General features: G+C 38.1%; 1 protein-coding gene across 4 annotated transcripts in view; it reads right to left on the bottom strand.

The window, feature by feature from the left end:
- The window catches only part of KLHL2 (kelch like family member 2), a 102,554-nt gene that overhangs the window by 58,143 nt on the left and 21,194 nt on the right, over window positions 1-23,217 (bottom strand). For 2 of the 4 annotated variants that reach the window (XM_004717379.3, XM_045290491.1), the window contains exons 2-3: window positions 16,929-17,035; window positions 9,829-9,950 (exon numbers count right to left, since the gene is read on the bottom strand). In XM_004717379.3, coding sequence (XP_004717436.1) covers window positions 9,829-9,950; window positions 16,929-17,035 — 229 coding nt within the window. Of the gene's footprint in view, window positions 1-9,828; window positions 9,951-16,928; window positions 17,036-21,583; window positions 21,655-23,217 lie in introns of those variants that run through there. The other 2 variants (XM_045290492.1, XM_045290493.1) reach the window with 2 other exon arrangements.

Here is a 23,217-nt window from a genome sequence, read left to right as displayed (position 1 = left end):
CAGGGCCCTTTTGTCTCCCAGAATCATGGTGCAAGCCTCTACAAAATTGTCACATAAACCGCAGTCTTCTGCAACATTCTCAACAAAAAAACAAGAAAGAAAAATAAAACACAACAGCAGAGGTAATGATGCACTTAGAAGAATCAGAATTGGGTCTGTCACAAAAATAAATTTTCAGAAGGCTGCTTGGAGTAATACAGGAGATGAGGAAGCAATGCAGAATAAGGATGCAATGAAAGAGGACATGAAGTCCATGACAGAGGGGATGAGGTCAATGCACCAAAGGAAATACAGGAGCTAACAGGTGAGGTAACAGAAGCTATGCACAAGATCACAGATCTCAAGAACTGACTAGAGGAGGCAGAGAACCATACCAGTGATCTCGAAGACAATTAGGCAGACCTCAGCAAAGGAGAAAAACAGTAAAACAAGATAATAAAAGAGGTGGAAGAAAACCTAAGATCAATGACTGATAGTATGAAGAGATACAATATTCGAATAATTGGTCTACTGGAATAAGATATAAAGAAGTTGACAGCTAAATTGGTGAGGGAATTTCTGGAAGCAAACTTTCTAACCTTAAGGAATGAGAATCAGACACTCAAACAAGAAGTAGAGAGGACACAAAATAGACTAATTATCCAACTTCAAGTACAAAGAGAAAATTTTAAGAGCAGCAAGAGAAAGAAAGAAGGAAACATACAAGGGTGCTTAGGTAAAAATATGCTCAGATCTATCAGCAGAAACCATGAAGAGGAGGAGAGAGTAGAGTAAGATCTTCCAAAAGCTGAAAGGAAAAAAACACCTGCTCCCAAATCTTCTACCCTGCCAAATAAGATAGAAGGAGAAATAAGGGTCTCCCAGGACTAGGAAAAACTCAAAGAATACATGTAAGACACACCGACTCACTATATTCAAAAGACCAACATCCACCAAGCACAAGCAGGAGACTACCATATAGCCCATCCAGAAGCCACAGTGTCAATAACAATTATCAAGATAACATGGCCTTAGAGGGAAAATAAGGCAAGAATGAAGCCCCCTACACAAACACAGCACACTGATATGAAGGGAGATAGGACAACATTCAAAACAAAAGGCACAAGATGACAGAAATGAATCTACAGATCATGATAATAACTCTGAATGTCAATGGTCTCAATTCATACATTAAAAGAAAAAAAAAAGCTAGCAGTCTGGCACAGGAGACATAACCCACCAATCTGTTGACTGTAAGAGACACACTGTAAACTCTCAGAAAAAAATAGACCATGACTAAAAGACTGATGAAAAAAATATATGAAGGAAACTGGCAACTTAAAAAAATCTGGGGTTGCAATCCTAATCTCCAACAAAATTGGCCTCAAGGTTCAAACCTTAAAAAGATACAGGGAGGGGCACTATATAATGCTCAAAGGATCAGTAAACCAAGAACCAGTGAGCATAATAAATATATACACGCCTAACGACAGACCCACAAAATTCATCACACTATTCAAAAGATGGAAAAAAAATCAGATTCAACAATCATAATAGGTGACTTTATTACACTGCTATTACAGAAAGAGATATCACTGGGAAAGAATCTCAGCAAGAAGGCTGCAGAGCTGAACAATACAATTAGGCAACTGGACCTGACAGACACATATAGAGCTTTCCATCCAAATATAAAACCATTCATTCTTTTCTAACACTCATGGCTCATTTTTGAAACTAGACCACATGCTAGGACACAAGTCGAGCTCGAGTAAATTCAAACACATAGAGATTACTCAGATGTCTTCTTGGATCACCACTCCAGAAAGCTGGAGATTAATAAAAGGACGATCAGAAAAAGAAGGGCAAACAATTGGAGGATGAGTAATGGTCTTATGCGACGTTAATGGGTACTGGCCCAGATTAGAGAGGAGTTTAGAAAGTTTCTAGAAACTAATGAGAATGATAATACAACATATCAAAAGTAATGTGATACAGTAAAAGCAGTTATCAGAGGTAGCTTGATAGCAATAAATGCACATATGAAAAAGGCAGACTTATGACTGATCCACTATCACAAACCTCCAGCAACTAGAACAGTCAATAGAACAACCCCTCCCATAGCAAAAGAAAAGAAATAATAAAAATCATGTCAGAGTTAAACCAGTGGGAAGACAAAATAATGATGCAAAAGATTAATGCAGCTAAAAACTGGTTCTATGAAAAGATATACAGAATTGAGACCACTGGCAAACCTAACCAAGGAAAGGAAGGAGCAAACATCAATAGCCAGGATGAGGGGGTTAAACAGGGGATCACAACGAACCCAAATGAGATTAATCACAAAGTACTATGAAAGTCTGTATTCTAATGAATTCAACAATGTGGAAGACATGGGCAAATACAGTATAATTTTGATACTGAAACAGGGGATCCCACCAGAATAGAGAACTACAGACCGATATCTCTAATGAACATTTGTGCAAATATTCTTAACAAGATATTAGCCAATAGAATACAAAAGTATATAAAACAAATCATCCACCATGATCAGGCAGGATTCATCCCAGGGATGTAGGGATGGTTTAATATCTGAAAATCCATTAATATTATACACCACATTGTTAAGAAAAAGTGTAAGTATCACATGATAATATCAGTAGACACAGTAAAAGCATTTGACAACATCTAACACCCATTCCTAATTAAGACACGAAGATAGGAATGGCAGGGAATTTCCTCAAGCTAATCTATGAGACGCCAACAACCAACATCATAGTCAATGGAGAAAGGATGAAAACAATTCCACTGAAAAGGGTAGCAGACTGGAGGTACTAGCTCACAGCATAAGACAGGTGAAGAACATTATAGGTGTCCAACTGGGTGAGGAGGACTATCGCTATTTGCAGATGACATGATTTTATACACTGAAAATCTCCATAGCTCCAAAACAGGAGTACTGGCAGTGACAGAGAATAAGGAAGAGTGGCAGGATACAAGATCAACAAACAGAAGATGATTGGGTTGCTATATACATCAGACAGAACCATGGAAGAGGAGATCAAGAAGGCAGTGCCCTTCACAATGACCAAGAGCAAACTGAAATATCTAGGAATATATTTAACCAAAAAAACAAAAGATTTATCCAAGGAAAATTATAAGACCCTACCACAAGAAGCCAAAAGTGACCTCCACAAATGGAAGCATATCCTATGCTCGTGGACTGGAAGATTCCACATGCTGTATATACTTGAGTATAAGCCGAGTTTTTCAGCACAATTTTATGCAGTTTTTGTGGTAAAATTAGGTGCCTTGGCTGATAATCAGGTCAGCTTATACTTGGTATATACAGTAGTAAAGATGTCGATCTTACCCAAGGTACTTTATAAGTTTAACATTATCCCTATTCAAAATACCAACAACCTTCTTCAAAGAATTGGAAAAACTGACCACCAATTACATATGGAGAGGGAAGAAACCCATAATTAACAGAAAACTCCTCAAGAAGAAGGACAAAATCTTAGGGTTCACTTTACCTGACTTTAACACTTATTACCCAGTCACACTGGTCAAAACAGCGTGGTACTGGCATAATGACAGATACTCAGACCAATGGAAAACAACAGAAAACCTAAAAATAAAACCATCAGCATATAGAAAACTTATCTTTGACAAGGACCCCAAAAGCATCAAGTGGGAGGCGGATGCCCTCTTTAACAAGTGGTGCTGGAAACAATGGATATCCTCCTGTAGAATAATGAAAAAAGACATGTACCTCACCCCATACACAAGAACAAATTCAAGGTGGATCACAGACCTTGAAGTAAAACCCCAAACCATCAGGACCATCAAGGAAGGAATTGGGAAAAACCTAAGAACTTTGGCCCAGTGAATGCATAGGCTAACTGCATAACAGAAGGACACAAACACAGGTGAACTTGTAATCGACAAGTGGGATCTACTAAGGATAAATCACCTGTGTGCATCGAAAGACTTCACCAAGAGGGTAACAAGGCAACCCACAGACTGAGCAAGGATTTTCAGCAATAACACAAAAGACAAAGGGCTTATTACTAAAATCTACAATACCCTCATGGCCTGAAAAAAGAGGAAAACAGTTAATCCCCTGAGGAAGTGGGCAAAAAAACTGAAGTTTCCCTAGGGAGGAGACCCATATGGCCAATAAACATATGAGAAAAATGCACCCAATCATTAGTTATCAGAGAAATGCAAATTAAAATAATCAAGAGAGACCATCTAACAACCTTGAGGTTAGCCCAAATCAGAAAATAAGAAAGCAACAAATGTTGGAGGGGATGTGGCGAGATAGGAACTTTCCTTCACTGCTGGTGGTTGTGTAGATATGGACAGCCTCTCTGGAAAACGATCTGGTGATATTTAAATTGGAATTGACCTACCTTATGACCCAGCTATCCCTCTACTGGGCATATACCCGAAGTGGAAAGGAATAAGACACAACCAGTTGTCTGTGCACCAGTGCTTACTGCAGTGCAATTCACAATTGCAAAGAGTTGGAAACAACCTAAATTTCCAATGATAGATGAGTGGATTAGTAAACTCTGGCACATACACACAATGGAGTACTACGCATCACTAAAAAAGCACTGATTACATGAAAAACATTGTTTCATGGGAATACTTGAAGGAAATTATGCTAAGTGAAGTCAGTCAATCACAAAAAGTCAAGTACAACATGAGTCCCCTGAGGTAAGTATAACCAGCAAAGTAGATATAGAACAAAAGTCACTTAGCGCACAATATATGGGTTGAGGTTCAGGCAATTGGGTAAATAAACCCAAAGAAATACATGTTAAATATACAGATTGGGGTTCAGGCAGTTGGGTGAAAGTCAGAACAAACCCAAAGAGATACATGTTAATGCAACACAAAGTAGGAGAAAAGGGAACGGAGAGGGAGAAAAGGGGTGGGGGATGAGATGATGGCATGGAGCAAGCAGGCATTAACATACTAGGAGGAGAGTATTGGTTATGACTCCACATAATCGGGAAGGTGCACACAGACCCTACCACAGAGCACCAAACCATGAGGGCAACGTAACCACAAGGAAGAATGCATGAAAAGATTGGGCTACAGGGCTGGCCCCAGCCAGAGCCAAACTGACCCCCTCCTTAGAAGTATGTGCAACCGAGAACAACACTCAACCTACAGGTTGGGGTGAAAGGCTGGTATCATGTCCACACAGAAGCAAACTACGAAGGCAAACAAGAAATGGAGTCTAGACTCCATATTGGCATACCAGGCCTGGAGGATGACGTCCCTGCATGGAGCTCCTAAGTCCCAGAGAGGATTGTAGGGCCAAGAACAGCTCATGATATGTTGTCCCCTTATTGGAGCATACCGTAGCAGAGGACAATAACTAGGGACACAAGCCGGGGAGGTAGTGCGGTCTGAACCTCCCCACCCCCACTGCCCCGCCCCCGCAGTGGGGCAAGTCAAGAAGGGAACTTAACACATCAGCAACTGGATCAAAGCAAAGCCGCAAAGTCCCTAAAAAGCCCCCCAAAATACTTTAGGCTAGGAGGGGCAGCCCCCAGATTCCCCCAAGACCAATGGGGAGATAGTCAGTGGACATAAAGGTCAGTGGACAGACCTGAAATTATGTATGGTTTTTTCCCCCTTTTCTTTTTTCAATCTTTTGTTTTCTTTGTTTGGTCTATGCCATTGTTGGTTTGTCTACATACATAAGACAGGCATGGGAAGCAAGCTCGAGGAGAAATCAACAGGACCAACGATCCTGGAAGGGACTTGGGGGAGAAGCGAGCAGGGGAAGGGTGAGTTGAACAAACAATGCCATAGAAAGGGGAACAACTAAGGAATTAAAATCAACAAGGAGGGTAGAGAGATCCTGGGGGTGTTGGAGCAACAGCAATCTAGCTGAGAAATAGTACTATGATGCAGAAGTAGGGTGAGCATGATGATGGGGCAGAAGGAAGGTAAAAGGAACCAGAGGAATGATCTAGGAAGCAAAAGTCATGGATAGAGGTATAAGCATAGGTGTGTCCTTATGTAAATACACTAATTCATAAAAATAAGAGGTATTGGCCTATGTAGATACACTTATATGGAAATACACTGAGGTGGTATACAAACTTCGAGCCTCTGCTTATAGCCTTCCTCAATATAAGAATGCTCTAGTCTAACAAACTGTTGTTCTGTGATGCTCACCCTCTGGGTACAATCGCGTAAGACAAAATGGGTGCATAAACAAATGTGGTGAGCATCTGGGGTCTTAAAGGATTGAAGTAAAATAAGTGGTCATCCAGCAGAGAAACAATAAGTCCACATGGACTGAGCAAGCAGATTGTTCAATCATGAGGTATCATCAGGACTGGTAACAGGCATCAGAAGACCCATTAACAAACAAACAAACCATGAAAAAACATATCGTTGAGAACGAGGAGGGTCGGAGCAGAGACCCAAAGCCCATCTGTGGACAATGGAACATCCCCCCACAGAGGGGGTCTATAGGGAAGGGATGAGTCAACCAAGGCATAGTAAAGCACTGATGAAACACACAATATTCTTCTGGTTCCTTGAGGCTTCCTCACCCCCCACTATCATGACTCCAGTGCTGCTTCTCACATCGGACTAGACCGAGACATGTACATAGGTATAAATAAGCAAAAGAGCTCACGACTCATAGAATCCAGAAACAGGAATGGGAATAGCTATACCAGAAGGGTGGGGTCGGGGGTGGGGTAGATAAGGGGAGGTAGGGGGAACCAATAATTATGATCGACACATAACCACACACCCCTCCAGGGGGTAAAAAACAACAACAGAAACCATGGGGGTAGGGAGACAGCAGTCAGTATGAGATATGAAAATAATAAAAATTTATAATCTATCAAGGAGTCATGGGGGTGGGGGGTAGGGGGAAAGAGGAGTTGATGCCAACTGCTCAATAGAAAGTGTTGTCTAGAAAAGTGTTGTAATAAGAGTTGCAAGAGCCTCCAATATAATTATCTTTAAAATAAAAGAAGATGGAAAGAATATAGTCACTGTAGTAATCAACATTAAACTATTTCAGGAGGTAACAAATGAGCATGAGCCAATGCTAATAAAGAAAGAAGTCCAAAGTGTACTGGGGTATTAGCCAAAAACAAGGCTCCAGGATTGGATGGAATACCAACTGAAGCATTTCAGCAAGCTGATGAAACCCTTACTTGTCTACAATGGGTAACCCAGAAAACCCAGGAATTGCACTGGGCAGAAAGGAGATATTGTAGTATGCATTTTTCCTGTTAGGCAAGCATCAAGCAACTTACTCTGAGTTAGTGCACTCAGTAGCATCACCCGGGAAGGTTCTCTCTGGTCACAGTGATTTTTTTTTTATAAAAGCAGTTTGGCTTCAACCTCGTTTTACAGAGTATGACTGTAAAATTTTGTTTCCAGCTCAGGAAAAATGCCACTGAAACTCTTGTGATTTTGAACACAGCTTACAAGGACAGCACTAAGGGAAAAACTCAAGGTACAAGTGGTTTTCTTGTTTTGAAAAAGGTGAAATGTTGACTGGTGACAAACCTCATTCTGGAGGTCCTGAACAGCCAAAAATGTTGACTCATTTGTAGTGTATTTGGCCAAAATAAGCTTTTGCAATTTCACGCCAGCTATGGCCCACAGAAACTCATCAGCAAATCATTTGTGGAAGGTCAGATAGAAGACACAATGAAGTCCGTGCAGCAAATGGATAAAAAAGTGGGCAAAGAAAAACCCAAGATAAACTCTTATTGAAAATAATGCCTCAGAATCCAATAAATAGTGCAGAGAAAGAGTATGTAGTGATGATTTAATAGAACTTGCCCATTTCATGTAGAACAGCAAAGTTCAATTCCCAGCCAGTGGGCCTCAAGTACAGCCACAACTCATCTACTAGTGGACGCTTAATATTGCTTTGATGTTGAACAGGTTTCCACGGATCTTCTAGACTAGGGATTGGCACACTTTTTGAGACAGAAGAGATAATCTTGTCCCTCACAACAATTTAAAAATTATTCAAGAGTCATAAACATATGTTTACAAACAAATGAAATTACTATTATATGAATAATATCATTTACATTTTTTCTATTTTACTTCAGAGCCACATGTACATACCAAAAGAGCTGCATATGGCTTGCAAGGCCCAGTTTCCAGCCCCTGTTCTAGATTAAGACTGACTAGGAAGAAAGACCTGGTAATCTACCTCTGATGACCAGTCATTGAAGACCCTGTGGATCACCACAGTCCAACCCATGCAATGAGTCACCATGCATCGAGGGTGACTCAACAGCAGCTAATAAGAACCACCATCCAGAAAAGAAGAGAATAAATAAGGCTCTCCAGGCTCTCCTACTGCTGTCTCAGGACGTACCATATATACTAGAGTATAAACAGACCCAAATACCAGCCAAGGTACCTAATTTTACCACAAAAACTGCATTTAAAATGTGCTGAAATACTCGGCTTATACTCAAGTATATATGGTACACTAAATACTCTTTCACGTTAAAAAATATCTGGTAACTAATTAATTGCTTTCATACACAACTCTAATATTAACCAGGGTTATCCAAATGCTTTGGACATACACAAGACTTCCAAGTACAGTCAAATAAGGTCATCTATTAAAAAAATCACCAAGATGATTTACAACTGCTAATAAGTAATTGAGAAATTAACAGCATGCCTTAGCCGATTAAAAGTACAAGTTCAGTATTCAAATTCAATATTTTATAGAACATTTCAACTAATTACCAGGCTGGACCCACAATTTCCTATTTGGACAAGTCCTTGTTCTTTCTGTTGCCTAAAAGCACAATACTACTGTTGGAAAGAATATGAAAAATAACTTAAAATAGAAATTTGGCATATCTATCAAAAATAAAATGTTCATATACTCACTGATCTACCAATTTCATCTTGAGACATCTACCCTAAGAAATGGATAAATGTAAATAAAAAAATTCATTGCAGCAATTTTGTGAAGGTGAAGAATTACATGGCATCCCACACACACAAAAAGAATGACCTGGATCCATAAGTATTGACATTTAAAGATCTCTAAGACACCATACCATGTTCACTGCAAAGCCACGCATACAGTTGGCGCAAATTTAAGGTGTGTGTGTGTGTGTGTGAATAAATGTGCAGAAAGCGGCTTGAAAGAACTCACACCAAACTAAGATCAAAGGTCACCCTCTGGAAGAGGACATTGGACCAATGTGCATGGGCAGGAGAAGTAGGAAAAGAGCAGTTTTGAAGAGGGAGTTTTACTTTTTACTCCATATGCAGATGCTACTGTCTGCTGTCAACTTGATTCTGACTCAGGTATAGCAACCCTTTACAGCTACATGATTTAGATATTTATATTACATATAACATTTGTTCTTTATATTAAAAAGATGCAATGCTAAATTCTAACAAAATTCATGTGTGGGGGAAGTTTTAAATAGTGAAAGATGTAGAGGCTGTTAGTAGTCAAAACATCCTTTGTAGACCTTACCCTCCAAAGGAATAAAGAAAAATTGTGGGCAGCATCAATGTCTAATTATAAATGAATATGACAGTGCTTTCATCGAAGCACAAGCATCATTCAAGGAACTAAACAATTTGTATCTTAGAACTTTAAAAGTATAAAAGATACTGAGATCAGAAACACTAAAAAGACATAATCATCCCAAACATTCCTTTGAAATACAGTTTTAAAAATAAGTCTTATTACTTTGGGTACAGAATGAATATTGTATGGGCACATTTATTTGCTTTTTTAAATTTAAACACCTGGCCTATATAATGATCTAAGGGTATGAAGTGTTTGTTTACTCTTACCTGTACATTATCTTCTGTAACTTGAATTTCTGCAGTGTAAACATAATCAATTAGCAACCTCAGGGTCCAGCCGTCAACCTCTTTTATTCGAATTCTCTTTGCTCGGCTCTCACTCATCTCACCTTAAACACAAAGGAGTAACAGTGAAGGAGCTGCTGAGAAAATATCCATGCTAAGTTAGGTAAATTCATCTTCTTGCCACCCGATGCATCTAGCAGGCAATTTCATCAACCACTTTTTACAGATCACAAAACCCTCCTCTACTACCTGCCATATTATAAAATGCAAGTCTCTCACCCATTTATAACCAAAACTCACATCATAACAATGCACATACCCCGAAGTGTAGCTGTATTAAATACAATCCTGGGGCTGTAAGAGCAGATGCTCTTTTGCTGTTCATGCTTGGGAATAATTCTGTTTTACTCCTTTATGGATTTCTACTCAAGACTGGAAGAGTAAAGACAATAACTACTTGATAAAAAAAGGACTCACTAAGTTGGCACCATTCAACCAACAAGCCCTGGAATGGTTACCATGGACCCACATGACAGGGAGCAGACCCAGGGACTCTGCCCTCAGTGGGAGGGCACAACCCTCTTGCAGAAACAATCAGAATGCAAAGAAGGGAACAGAGTCAAAGAGGAACCAGAAAAAAGGATTGCTCAATAGTAAAGACCTGTTACAGATATATTCTAGACCAAGTTCACTTCCTGTTTGTCACCTGTGGTAACTTCATCCTGAAGTCACCCCCACCACTTTTTACTAAAACCAGGTGCTCTTCTATATTATTGCTTCCTAACAAGGGCTAGAAGATCTCACTCCTAATGACTGTTAAGTTAATTTAAGCAATCAGGAACCATAAATAAGACTCTGTCTCTCATGAAAAGCAGAAATCAGGAAAAACAGCCCTTAAATCAAAGGTGGAAAGCAGCTTTGATAAATTATTAACCAAATGGTTAGGGGAAAGAAGAATGAAATTAACAATAAAACCAGTAGAACCAGCATTTGTCAAGCTGACTTGACTCATTGTAAAACTGACAAACTATAGGATTTTCAATGAGTGGTTTTGTTTTGTTTCAGACATAGGTCATCAGGGCTTTCTTCTGAGACACTTCTGAATAGACTTACCCATCACGCTTTCAGTTAGCAAACACAAGTATTAACTGTAACAGCTGGGGGCGGGGAAAGCAAAATGATGTTGAGTGCCTTAAGGCACCCTCAGCAAAAAGGTTAGTCCCAGACTCCAGTTAAGTTTCAAAGTAAAAAGATGCATGACACAAAAGGCCACCAGTGGTCACTTTCACTTTAATCCAACTCCTATTAGAAATCCGAAGCGACATCCTTCAGATTTCTAACAGCTTCTTTGTTCTATCAAAGAACGGATGGGACTCCATAATGATGCAGACAGAAACCATGAGAGGAGAGAGAGAATGACAGTGATGTATATTAAATACATGCTGCTTGCTCCCCTGGAGGTACAGTTACCTCTGATGAGATGGGACAAAGAAGTTGCTTTTCTAAGAATAAAAATACCTCAAAACTACACTGCTACTTCCTAGAAAGGAATAAAAAGAAATCCAACTGTATTTCAAGGGAAGGAAGAGAACGCATGAGAAAAGGTTCCTAATGCCTCCACAGCAGGAAGAGGACTGAATTAACGTGTTTGCTGCTACAGGAAATTCCACTGCTTCCTCTTACCGAAATGGAAAAGGAGGAGGACTGAGACTGCAGAACAATTCTTTAAATGTCTGTGAGGCACTTCATCTGTGAACCACTCTTCCCGGAGCTTATGAGTGGGCACACAAGTTGTGAACAGATTACAAATGACTGGAGCACTCAAAATACTTCAGCTGCTCCCTCTTACCTGGCGATCAAATCACATGTTCACAAACCTGCAGACCCTGTTGTCTAGTCTCCTATCTCCCAATTCTAACCTTTAAATACAATAATTTTTCCACAAACACCAAAGAATGTCTTACCTTGATGCTCATACTGAGTTTTACCAATTCTGTCCCCCTACCCCTAGTATAATTCCTGCACATCCCTCAGAGTCAGCTGGAACCTCTCCAGGTGACATCTGTTGGTGACACCCTAACCCCCCCAAGGATGGGGAGTCAGCCTCTCACTCTGAATATGCTTGGATACTGTAAGCAAATTCACTGTTATAAACCACACTTTCACCTAGTTCTTCCCATCTGGATCCCCGAGTTTCCGAGAACAAGAAATAAAATGTTTCTTCTATATTCCACAATGCCTAATTTTTAATGGCTACCCAATAAACATTTGTAAGATAAATGACTAGATAAGTAAAAAGGCAAAGGCCATGTAAAATGTAGTATCTTAACACAATAAATAAAACTCTGTCTTGAACATGAGCATCTTAGCAATGAAGGATTTAAGTCAATAAGCATTTATTAGACAGTCACTAAACACAGCAGGTTGAGCTAAGCACTTGTTCTAATAAACCTGTATAATTGTTTTCAGAAAGAAATGGAATGCACTAAATGTTAAGAGCTTAAGGATGTATATGTCGCTAGAAACATTTCTATCTTAATCAGGGCTTCTGGAGTTCGGTGCAAATTGACAGCTTCATCGATCCACTATGATGTTCTAAAAAGTGAACAAGTTGACAACAGCAAACCCTGGATCCATTTCATTTAAAACATTCCATGATTTGAATTTCAGTAAAAGCAACACTTTTGTATTTCTCATAAGATCTATGAATTTTAGACCATGGCACCAAGTAAACTTCAAATGTATGTGTTAAACAAATCTTAACAAAATCCTAAGAACTTTTAAAATGCCACAGTATTCTAAAACACAAGAATCCAACTTGAAAAGTTCTTTCTCAAGTAAAACAATTAAGACTTGCTCTAAATAGGTCCATATCTCACAAAGCGTGACTACATCAAGGAATTATTTTTCACCTTCCTTCTCTACCCAAATACTTGCAACTATGATGTGTAACCAGAGTTTTGTTTTGTTTCATTTTTAGTTAAAATAATTTGAATGAAAAGTTTACCTATAATTTAAGGGAACTTAAAAACAAGAGACAAGAAAGAGTATCTGGTTATTCTCCATTTCCTAACAATTAACAGTTAATGACAAACACCCTAATACTGTCAACACTTGTTCAATGAGCAAGACTCTAAAACACACATGGTATTTGATGAAACAAGTCTCCAAAGAGCCATTCATCATCTTCACTGTTTTTACACTAGTTTAACAGAAATTCAGGCCATGAGAAACAGATAATTAACTCATATTTTGACAAATAGTTAAACGAATACTTACACTAAACCATGCCGACTGTATCTCTGAACTTTCCTTACCTAATTTTTGTCAAACTGTCAATTACACGCTGGATTAAAACCCAGGAAACAGTGCAAAGATCACCGGGAAGGTAAACAGTATCTATTACTGAAGAACCATGAAAGTTTAGCCTAACTAACAAACACAGGAAAGGTGCCCAAGGTCATTAGTCATTCTAAAAGAACCAAAGTCACTGCCATCAAGTCAGTGCCCACCTAGAGTGATCCTATAAAACAGGGTAGAATGCCCTCTGCGGGTTTCTGAGATTTCAACTATTTATGGGAATAGGAAGCCTTGTCTTTCTCCCTCAGAGTGGCTGGTGGTTTCAAACTGACATCTTGAGGTTATCAGCCCAACCCGTAAGCACTACACCAAGTAATTAACACAAACAAACAAAAATAGATAGTACCAATTGTTGGCAAAGATATGGCAAAATGAGTCTTCATATAGTGTTGGTGGGAATATAAAATGTATAATGGCGCAAACTGTTTAGCCATTCTTTTAAAATTTAAATATAAATTTACTATATGACCCAGTGATTCCATGTTTACGTAACTACCCAAGAGAAATAAAGATGTATCTCTACACGAATATTTGAAAGTGAAGCTCCTGGCCAAGCCAAATCCAGTGCTATCCAGCTGAGTCCAACTCATAACAACTCTAAATAGGGTTTATGAGGCTGTAACCCTTTATAGGAGTAGATAGTCTCATCTTTCTCCCTCAGAGCAGTTAATGGGTTTGAAACTCAGACATCAGAGTTAGCAGTCTAAGGCTTACCCAACAGCAACACCACACCAAAGAATCCTAATCTGTAAAGAACCCAAATACCCATCAATTGATGAGTAAACAGTCAATTGTGGTATATCCACATAATGGAATACTATTTGGTATTGAAAAAGGAGCAAACCAGTGCTACATATCATTATACAGGTGAATCTCAAAAGCGTTATTTGAAAAAAAATTTATTAAAAAGTAATATATGGTGATAGTTGTACACTCAGAAAGTTTGCTAAAAATCTTTGTACACTTGAAATGGGAAAATTTTATTTTATGTAAAATGTACCTCAGTAAAATTGTAACAAACGCAATCTAGATTTTAAATGTGCCATGAATTAACATAATACCCCTATTTTGTTCTACCTTAGTAAAACAGAACATTGGTGGGGCTGTGGGTTAGGCACTGGATTGCAACTACAAAGTTGACTTCAAACGCACCAGCTATTCTGAGGATGAAGGATGAGGCAGTCTATTCCTATAAAGATTTCTAGTCTCATAAGCCCTACATAGAATCACTATGAGTAATTGTTTGGTTTTGGGTTTTAGCAAACAGCCATCTAAAACCTAACTAAGGATAGAAAGTGCATTCTCAGCCTGAACTCCAGTTAACTACCAGTTAACTGAGATACTAGAAATATTTACAAAATCAGAAAGTCTTTAGAGCCTTATTCCCTTCATTAGGGAAAACTCAGCATATCTATAAAGAAGAGGGGAAAACTGAAATATGGTTCATATTATAATATTATTAAATAAAAAGAAAAGCAAACTAAAGACATGACAAGGTTTCAGGTCTCTCTCACATTCAATTTTCTGGATACCTAACACTTTGAGTTTGGAAAACCTAAGTGCTTCTTTTTGAAGAGAAAGGTAAGATTCTTGATCCTGTAGTTCAAAGTTTATCACTATAATTTTGTTATTTTGTTGAAAATAAACTATCCAAATTAGGCACACACACACACACACACACACAGACACACACACACATACTCACTTATCTTCAGAGAAACCCTATGAACTAAATATTATTCTTGTTTTCCAATGGGGCACTCATACATAGATCATGTGAGTTTCCCAAACTAGTAGTGCCAACAGGTAAATGAGACAGCTGAGGAAAGGTGGAGACTTGGGACAAGGTATGCGCAGATTCCATGACACAGCTCGCCCTAGAGATTACATTTCCCAGAACCCCCTGCTACTCCGTGGAAATTCCTGAGAATTTGTGCATGGTAGGGCACCTAGAAACACTTGAGTACAGGCATGCTGGCTGAGTAGTTCTTTTTCCTATGAGCTTCTAAATAAAATTCTACTGTGAGACACTATCTCTTCCAACCAGAAACCTTTCTTTTGGTAAGACATTAACCTAATTCCTGTAACATAAATAGTAAGAGCAGTGTCATCTGAGGAAAGCCTATCTACAAGGGACAACACTTCATTAGGGATTTCCTAGTATATTCCTGTTCAACTCCTCTTTTTTACAAGACTAAACTCTTCTTACAGTCCTTGGGGGAAAATAAACTATAAAGCCAGTGGTTCTCAACCTTCCTAATGCCATGACCCTTTATTATAGTTCCTCATGTTGTGGTGACCCCTAAACGATAAAATAATTTTGGCTGCTACTTCATAATTGTAATTTTGCTACTGTTATGAAGCGGGCGACCCCTGTGAAAGGGAAACTCAATCACCAAAGGGGTCGTGACCCACAGGTTGAGAACTGCTGCTATAAGTCAAAAACCTGAAATGAATGCCAGGATATTAAAACTTGACTGGTCTTATAATATTAATATTGACTTTTCAAATCAGCCTCAGCCAATGGTACTCCATCAAAAAACTTGTATAATATTGGTTCACAACTCCTCCACTCTCCTTGAGACATTACTGATTTAACTCTCCTTAGGAACAACAGGACTGCAGGAGGCTGAAATGTGAGAGAGGCTTCAGTCTCTCTCTTGAGAGGCACCATGGAAAGTTTCTATCTACTAAATCCATTTTCTCTACAAGGTCTTCCGTACTTGCCTTTATCTGTCAAATCTGTTACAACCACTAGGCTTCAAGAAATGTCAGACCCTCCCCCCCTTTCAGCACTTTTGCCAACATGCCTCTGAATGCTCTCCCAAACACACATTCCCCATCACAGTACCCCATCTATACCACTGCTTTTGACACAGAGACCTCCATACCCGACCGCTCACTTATGCAAGCAATCTCTTCCTCCACAACCCAGTAAGCCACTGCAGGCTGAGAGGCAGCTGGCGTTGTTTCAGTATTCCCTGGAGTAAAATGTTAGGGACAAGGAATACTTAATAGTTATTAAAGTATGAACAGCTTTGTATTTTTATATAACATTTGTATTTATTGTAAAGGTACCTTCTGTTTGTCCTACCACTACTCAAAACTTGGAAATTAATTGATGGATTAGTGAGTAACTTCATTTCTCTGTATATTATACATGTATAATCTATACACACATATATGGACTTGAAGTGTAATGAACATATATGTCTTTTTCCATAAGTACTAACATCATTCTGCATATTTTTGTAGTTGTCTACGTAAAATCTACGCTTGTCAGTAAACCACCCTGCTTTCATAAGATTTCCAAATCAAGGCCATTAAGGAAATATTTCTATAGTCACTGTAAATACTTGTAGAAAAACGAAAACCACCTGAAAAAAATGTAAAAATACCAAAATTGCTTTTCTTTTGCAAAAAGAAGAAATTGTCAAAAAGCTGTAATAATAGAATGGTAGACTATGGAAAAATAGGTAAATATAATGATAAAGGGAAAAAGTAGAGCAAATAGTTCTGAGTATGTACACATGTGAATATGTTTGCTGACCACAAGGAAAAATAAATTTGAGGAGACATTCAGAATGTAGCAAGTTTTTTCTTTTATTACATTGCCTAATTTCACACACAAAAAGAAAACATGAGTAGCAAGAAAAACTATGATATGAAAATAAAAGATCAGACAATTAAAAACAATACCCATAAGCTAAAATATATCCTACCTGTAAACATAGCGTGGAAATAAGGGCTACAAGCAGCCAGCACCACTCTGTGAGCAGAGATTTCCATGTCTTCAGCCACAATTGTGACATCACACAGCAAATTTTGACTGTTTACAAATCCGAGAAGGAAAAAAAGAGTTAAGATGATACCAATAATAAATGTACAGAGCTCCTTATCCAAAACAATTATAGTAGAAATTCTCTATTCAGAAGTTGAAACTTACTTTAAAAACTGTCATCCATTAAAACAGTGTCCCTACATACAATATATGAAGAAAACAGTCAAGACAGAGTGATATATGTATAAACTCCCAATTTATAATAAATGTTTTAAAAAAGACAGAGGGCCAACACATTTTGGTCTCTCACTCATCATCTTGCCTTTATTTAATAAAGAATCTTTCCAAAATGGATTATTGCTTTATCAGCCCAAAGGAAATTACTGGAAGCCAACCATCAGTGGAGGATGAATTAAGAACACTAACAGCTAAAGCGACATTAAGATGAGAAAAAAATAAAATGCCAGCAGAAAATGAAATTATTATGTCAAAGTATCTGAAAGGAGGTGGTGGTGTTAAAATTACCCTGGGCCATCAAACAAACAAACAAACAAAAAATGGTAAAATTATTTCCATTATACTCATCATCTACTGCCCGAAAGACATTTGGGTATTTGAAGCTTAGCTATATCAGAACATTCTACTGTGCAAAACATCTCATTCCTTAAACCTGGAAATGCTCCCACATATAAAACTGAAAAGCATTTAGAAATTTTTTCCCACCAAACATCAAAACAATACACATCTTTCTCCTGTGAACTTGGATCATTCTCCAGGATAGACCATCAGCTAGATAACAAAGAAGTTGCAATCAATTTTAAGACTGAAATCCTATAAAGTATCTTCACAGACCACAAGGAGTAAAAGTCAAAATTCATAACTGAAGGAAAGTTGGAAAATACACAACTATGTAGAATATTTGCAACACACTATTAAACATCAAATGGGTCAAGAAAAAAAAACAAGAGAAAAATTAGAAATTACTTATACTCAAATGAAAATGAAAGTTGATAGGCAGTGCTCAGTGGAAAATGAACAATGAAAAAAACATCTAAACTGAGAAAGAAATTATATCAATAATCTAACTTTACAATTTAAAATTTGAGAAAACAAAAAAACCCCTCAATCCCATGAGTTGATTCTGATTCACAGTGACTAGGGTTTCCAAGACTGTAGCTCTTTATGGAAGCAGAAAGCCCCATCTTTCTCCAGAGAATGGGCTGGTGACCCTGGGATTCACAGGCCAAAGCATAACCACTCTGCAATCAAGGCTCCTTTATAATTTACAGAATTAGAAAAAGAAGAGCAAACGAAGTCCAAAGTTACTTGTGTTGATAGTTGTCCTGGAACCATTCCCAACTCACAACTAACCCCATGGGGTCAGCTTAGAATGTAACTGGGCTTTCCAAACGTAACACACTTTTGGAAGCAGATTGCCAGGCCTCCCTTCTGGGGCATCTCTAGATAAAAAACACCTAAGTTCTCTAAAGTAAACAAAAAAGATATTTTAAAATGTCAAAAAATCTATAACAAGTGAAATGACTAAATCAGTCATCAAAAGCTCTCCCAACAAAAGTAAAAAGTCCTAAGCCACATGGCTTCACTGGGAAGTTCTACCAAACATTTAAAGAAGAATTGGTATCAATTCTTCTTAAATTCTTCCCCAAAAAAATGGAAGAAAAGGAAACATTCCCTAATCATTCTATGAGGTCATCATCCTGGTATGAAAGTCAGACAAAGACACTACAGGAAAATAAAATTATAAATCAATATTCCTTTAGATGCCGAAATCCTCAACAAAATACTAACAAACTGAATCCAACACCATATTAAGAGACTTATACACTAAGACCAAGTCAGGTTTGCAGAGGCAATTCAACATTAGAAAATCAACTAATTGTGATGCATGATATTAATAAAAAGAATCACATGATCATCTTAATGGACAAAAAGGCATGTGACAAAGTCCAAAATGAGTTCTCCATTAAAAACCTTAACAAGATAAGATTGGAGAGGGAGAATGATGATGGCAATAAACATACAAATGTGCTCGACAATGCACGAGTCCCCAATAAAATGATTTTAAAAAAATATTGGAGAGGAAGTTCTTTAATACGATGGAGAAAAATTCAGAGGCATACCCTTAAGATGAGGACCAAGACAAGGATACTTACTGCTTTTACCATTGCTATTTCAATACTGTACTAGAAGTTCTAACCAGACAATTTGACAAGAAAAAACTAAAAGGTGTCTAAATCAAGAAGGGAGAAGTAAAACTACCTCTATTCCCAGATGGCATGGTCCTTATATAGTAAATATTTTAAAAATCCCTAAGAAAGCAATTAGAGCTAATAAGAGTTCTGCAAAGTTGCAGTGTACAAGATCAACACATAAACCTCTATTGGACTTCTATATATCAGTAATGAAAAGGAAACGAAAGGAAATTAACCATTATAATATCATCTAAAAGAACAAATTGTCCAGGAATAAATATAAATAGGAAGGGGAGATAAATATTCACTGAGAACTACAAAACACTTCTGAAAGAAATTAAAGGAGTGCTGGTGGCACTGTTAAGTTGGTCTCAGGCTGCTAACCACAGGTCAATTCTTCAAATCCACCAGCTGCTTCCGGGAAGGAAAATGTGGCTGTTTGCTCCCATGAAGATTCAGTCTCATTGATGGGATGGCAGAAATGTGGGTTTCAGTTTCTGATTTGGGGGACTCTTTTTGGTAAGTATAAGATTGTCCCAGGGTTACAAATATCCAATTTATATACAACCTGTAGTTATGAATCCATTCCATAAAGCCTATTATCATGGTACTTACAATGGTCTATACTAAAAAATTGATGCTTTGCTAGGTGCATTAAAAAATTATTTGTATTACTTTATTATTATTTTTTTAAACAATTAAATCATTTTATTGGGGGCGTATACAACTCTTATCACAATCTACACATACATCCACTGTGTCAAGCACTTTTGTACATTTTTTCCCCTCAACATTCTCAAAGCATTTGCTTTCTGCTTGAGCCCTTGGTACCAACTACTCATTTTCCCCCCTCCCCCCTCCCCCATGAACCCTTGATAATTTATAAATTATTACTATTCTGTCATATCTTACACCGTCCGATGTCTCCCTTCACCCACTTCTCCACTGCCCGCTACTATATTATTTTGATAAAGATGTTTTATGTACAAATTTGACTTAAGAACGGAAGTTGCTCATACTATTTGAGGATGGCAATGCCATGATCCTAGATTGGAAAACTAAATACAGTAAAATGTCAGTACATTAAAACAATACAGTAAATTGCTATCAGGTAAGCAATGGTCTGTTAACTGCAAGGTTGGCAATTCAAGTTCGCTAACTGCTCTGTGGTTAAAAGATGAGGTTGTCTGCTCCTGTAAAGATTTACAGTCTCTGAAATCATACATAAGCTCATTATTAGCAGAATCAACTCAAGCGTGGTGGGAACTCAAAGGGACCGAAAGCAAAACCCAATAGCCATGTTTATCAAAGCAGATCAACTAATCCTCAAATGGCAATGTAATTTAAAGTTGCAAGGGCCCTAAATAGGCAAGCAACCCTGAAAAAAGAAGAAAGTAGAGCACATTTCCCATTCAAAATGTACAAGAAAATAAAATATTCTGAAAAATAAAAAATAAAATAAAATATTCTGATATTAATGTAAGAACAGACATACAAGGGGGTACCCCCCACACACACACACACAAACATGGAAAAAGATGTTGAGAGGAGCTTTCATAGTACATTTTTCCAACTAGGCGAGCATCAAGCAACTCATTAGGCCTTAGTGGCATCGCCTAGGAAGATTCTCCCTGGTCACAGCGAATTTTTTCATGATGGCCGGTTTAAGAGAATAGTGGGTGACTATGAAATTTTGTTTCCTGCTCTGAAAAAATGCCGCAGAAACTGCTGTGATGTTGACAGGTTACAAGGACAGTGCTAAGTCAAAAACCTACCTTGCTGAACCTAATGATCATTTTCATGTTATTGACAGTTGAAAACGGTGTGGCAAAATCAAAATTCTTTTCTTTCTGTACTGCAAATGATTAGGTACTATGTTCATGTGTTTGTGGACAATGCACATAGTTCACTGTGGCATCCCCTTGTCCCCAACTCCCTCTTCATTACTTATATTCTACTATTTGTTTCTGTAATTTTCTAGTAGCTTACAGGTAACTTTCAGACAGTCCTCCATCAAGTCCTTAATGCTTCCTATTTGTCCGCAATGCTTACAAACTTGTTTCCACTGAATTGGCACTAAAACTTTTGAGAGTCTATTAGTATCTGTCCTCCCTCCGGTCTAGGAGAAACTGTCAGAAGAAAGAGAGCTGCTGCCTCAGTTATGACTTCCTTCTAGGGGTTTGCTGTTGAGCTCGCTACGTCAAGTGGGTAGACGTACTGGTCATGGCAGGAGTTCTGGTGGTACAGCAGTTAAAGTATTCAGCTACTAATTGAAAGGTCACTGGCTTAAACACACCAGTCACTCTGAGAAATATTACAGCCTTGGAAACCCTACGGGATAGTTCTACACTGTCCCATGCAATCATAATGAGTCACAACTAACCTGAACGCAGTGGGTGGTACTGGCAATAGTAGTAGTGCTCACGGGTGATAACAACTTAATGGCTCACGATGCTGTATGAGACATCAGACAGGTAATATGTTAGTATCACACAGGCAGCACAATATCACCAGATTTTAATTCCTCCAGATCCATGTGTAAAACATAAAGTTTACCATCATCTCTTAAAAACAAAAAACCCTACTCTGCAATTTCATGAATTCTATGAGTTTATGAAGTAGGGAGGGAAAAGTCAGTGTTCTTTACAGGAAGGTCCTAGGCAAGAGCTTTACCACATGTATTATTTCATTTAATTTGTACTACAATTTATATTATTTTAATCCTCCAATATATGGCTGGGGAAACCAAGGTAAATAATAAATAATCAGTCTCAAAAGAAAAGTTAAAAAAAAAAATTAAAACTCACTCTCAATGAGTTGATTTCAACTCATAACAACCCTTTGGACAGAACAGAACTATTCCTTTGAGTTTCCACAACTTTTCAAGATAGCTTCATGTTTCTCACAGAGAGGAACTGGTGGGTTGGAATCACTGGCCTTGTGATTAGCAGCTCACTACTACACCACCAGGGTTTTTTATTAACCAGACTAATGGCCTCCATCTAGTGTCAAATACACAGAGTCTTAACCACTAAACAAAACATTACGGTATTAAAACTTGCTAAAGCTTAAATAAGACATGGAATAAAAAATTATAAAAACTCAAGTTGAATCCGATTCATAGCTACCTTTTAGGACAGAATAAAGCTGGTCCTACAGGTATTTGAGACTATAAAAGTTTATGGGACTAGAGAGCTCCTGTGGAGCAGCTGGTGGTGTTGAACTGCTGACCTTTCAGTTATCAGCAGCCCAACCCATAGCCCTACTATGCCACTAGGGGTCCTTAGAACATGAAATAGAAATTACAAACAACAATTGCTTATTAATTAGCACACATATATACACATAGCTCATAAAAGCCCAATTTTAGTGGGAAAAAGTTTACTTGTTTATCAAAGCAAAGCAAAACTATTTCTGCCTTTAGAAAGTAGTATGAAGGGCTGGCAATGCAACAATTACAGGTAAAGTGAAAGGGCCACAGTAAAGATGCTAGGAGAACAGGGGGGGGGGGCAGGCATGTAAATCAAGAGGGGTTCAGAAGGGCATCCTGTGGCTACTGACCTTAAACTGAGTCTTGAGATGATGCAAGCATTGCATCAAGAAGGAGCAAGAGAACTCTAGGCAGAGTAAACAGAGTGTGTCTGACATGGTGACATGAAGCAGCAAAGGGAAGGGGTGGGAGGGTAAGTCGATTATCAGCAGAATTAGCACAGAGTCAATCTAGAATAGACCCAACTGGCTTTCGCTATTAGGGACAGTGGATTTGGAGACAAATCAAAGATGAGTCAAGCACAACTTTATGCTTATTTTCCTTTTGTCAGTAATCCTTCCTTGTGCTCCAGTTTCATGATGGAACTTAAGTGGAATTACCCTTGAACACCTCAAAATCACATAATTAATTACCATATATACTCGAGTATAAGCCAACCCAAATATCAGTCAAGGCACCTAATTTTATCACAAAAACTGCATTAAAAATGTGTGTCTGGGGTCTTAAAGGCTTTAAGGTAAACAAGC

Source organism: Echinops telfairi, unplaced genomic scaffold (genome assembly GCF_000313985.2).
Source record: "Echinops telfairi isolate 266 unplaced genomic scaffold, ASM31398v2 ScPeMD7_39;HRSCAF=148, whole genome shotgun sequence".
NCBI lineage: Eukaryota > Metazoa > Chordata > Mammalia > Afrosoricida > Tenrecidae > Echinops > Echinops telfairi.
This window is presented reverse-complemented; position numbering and strand designations above follow the sequence as displayed.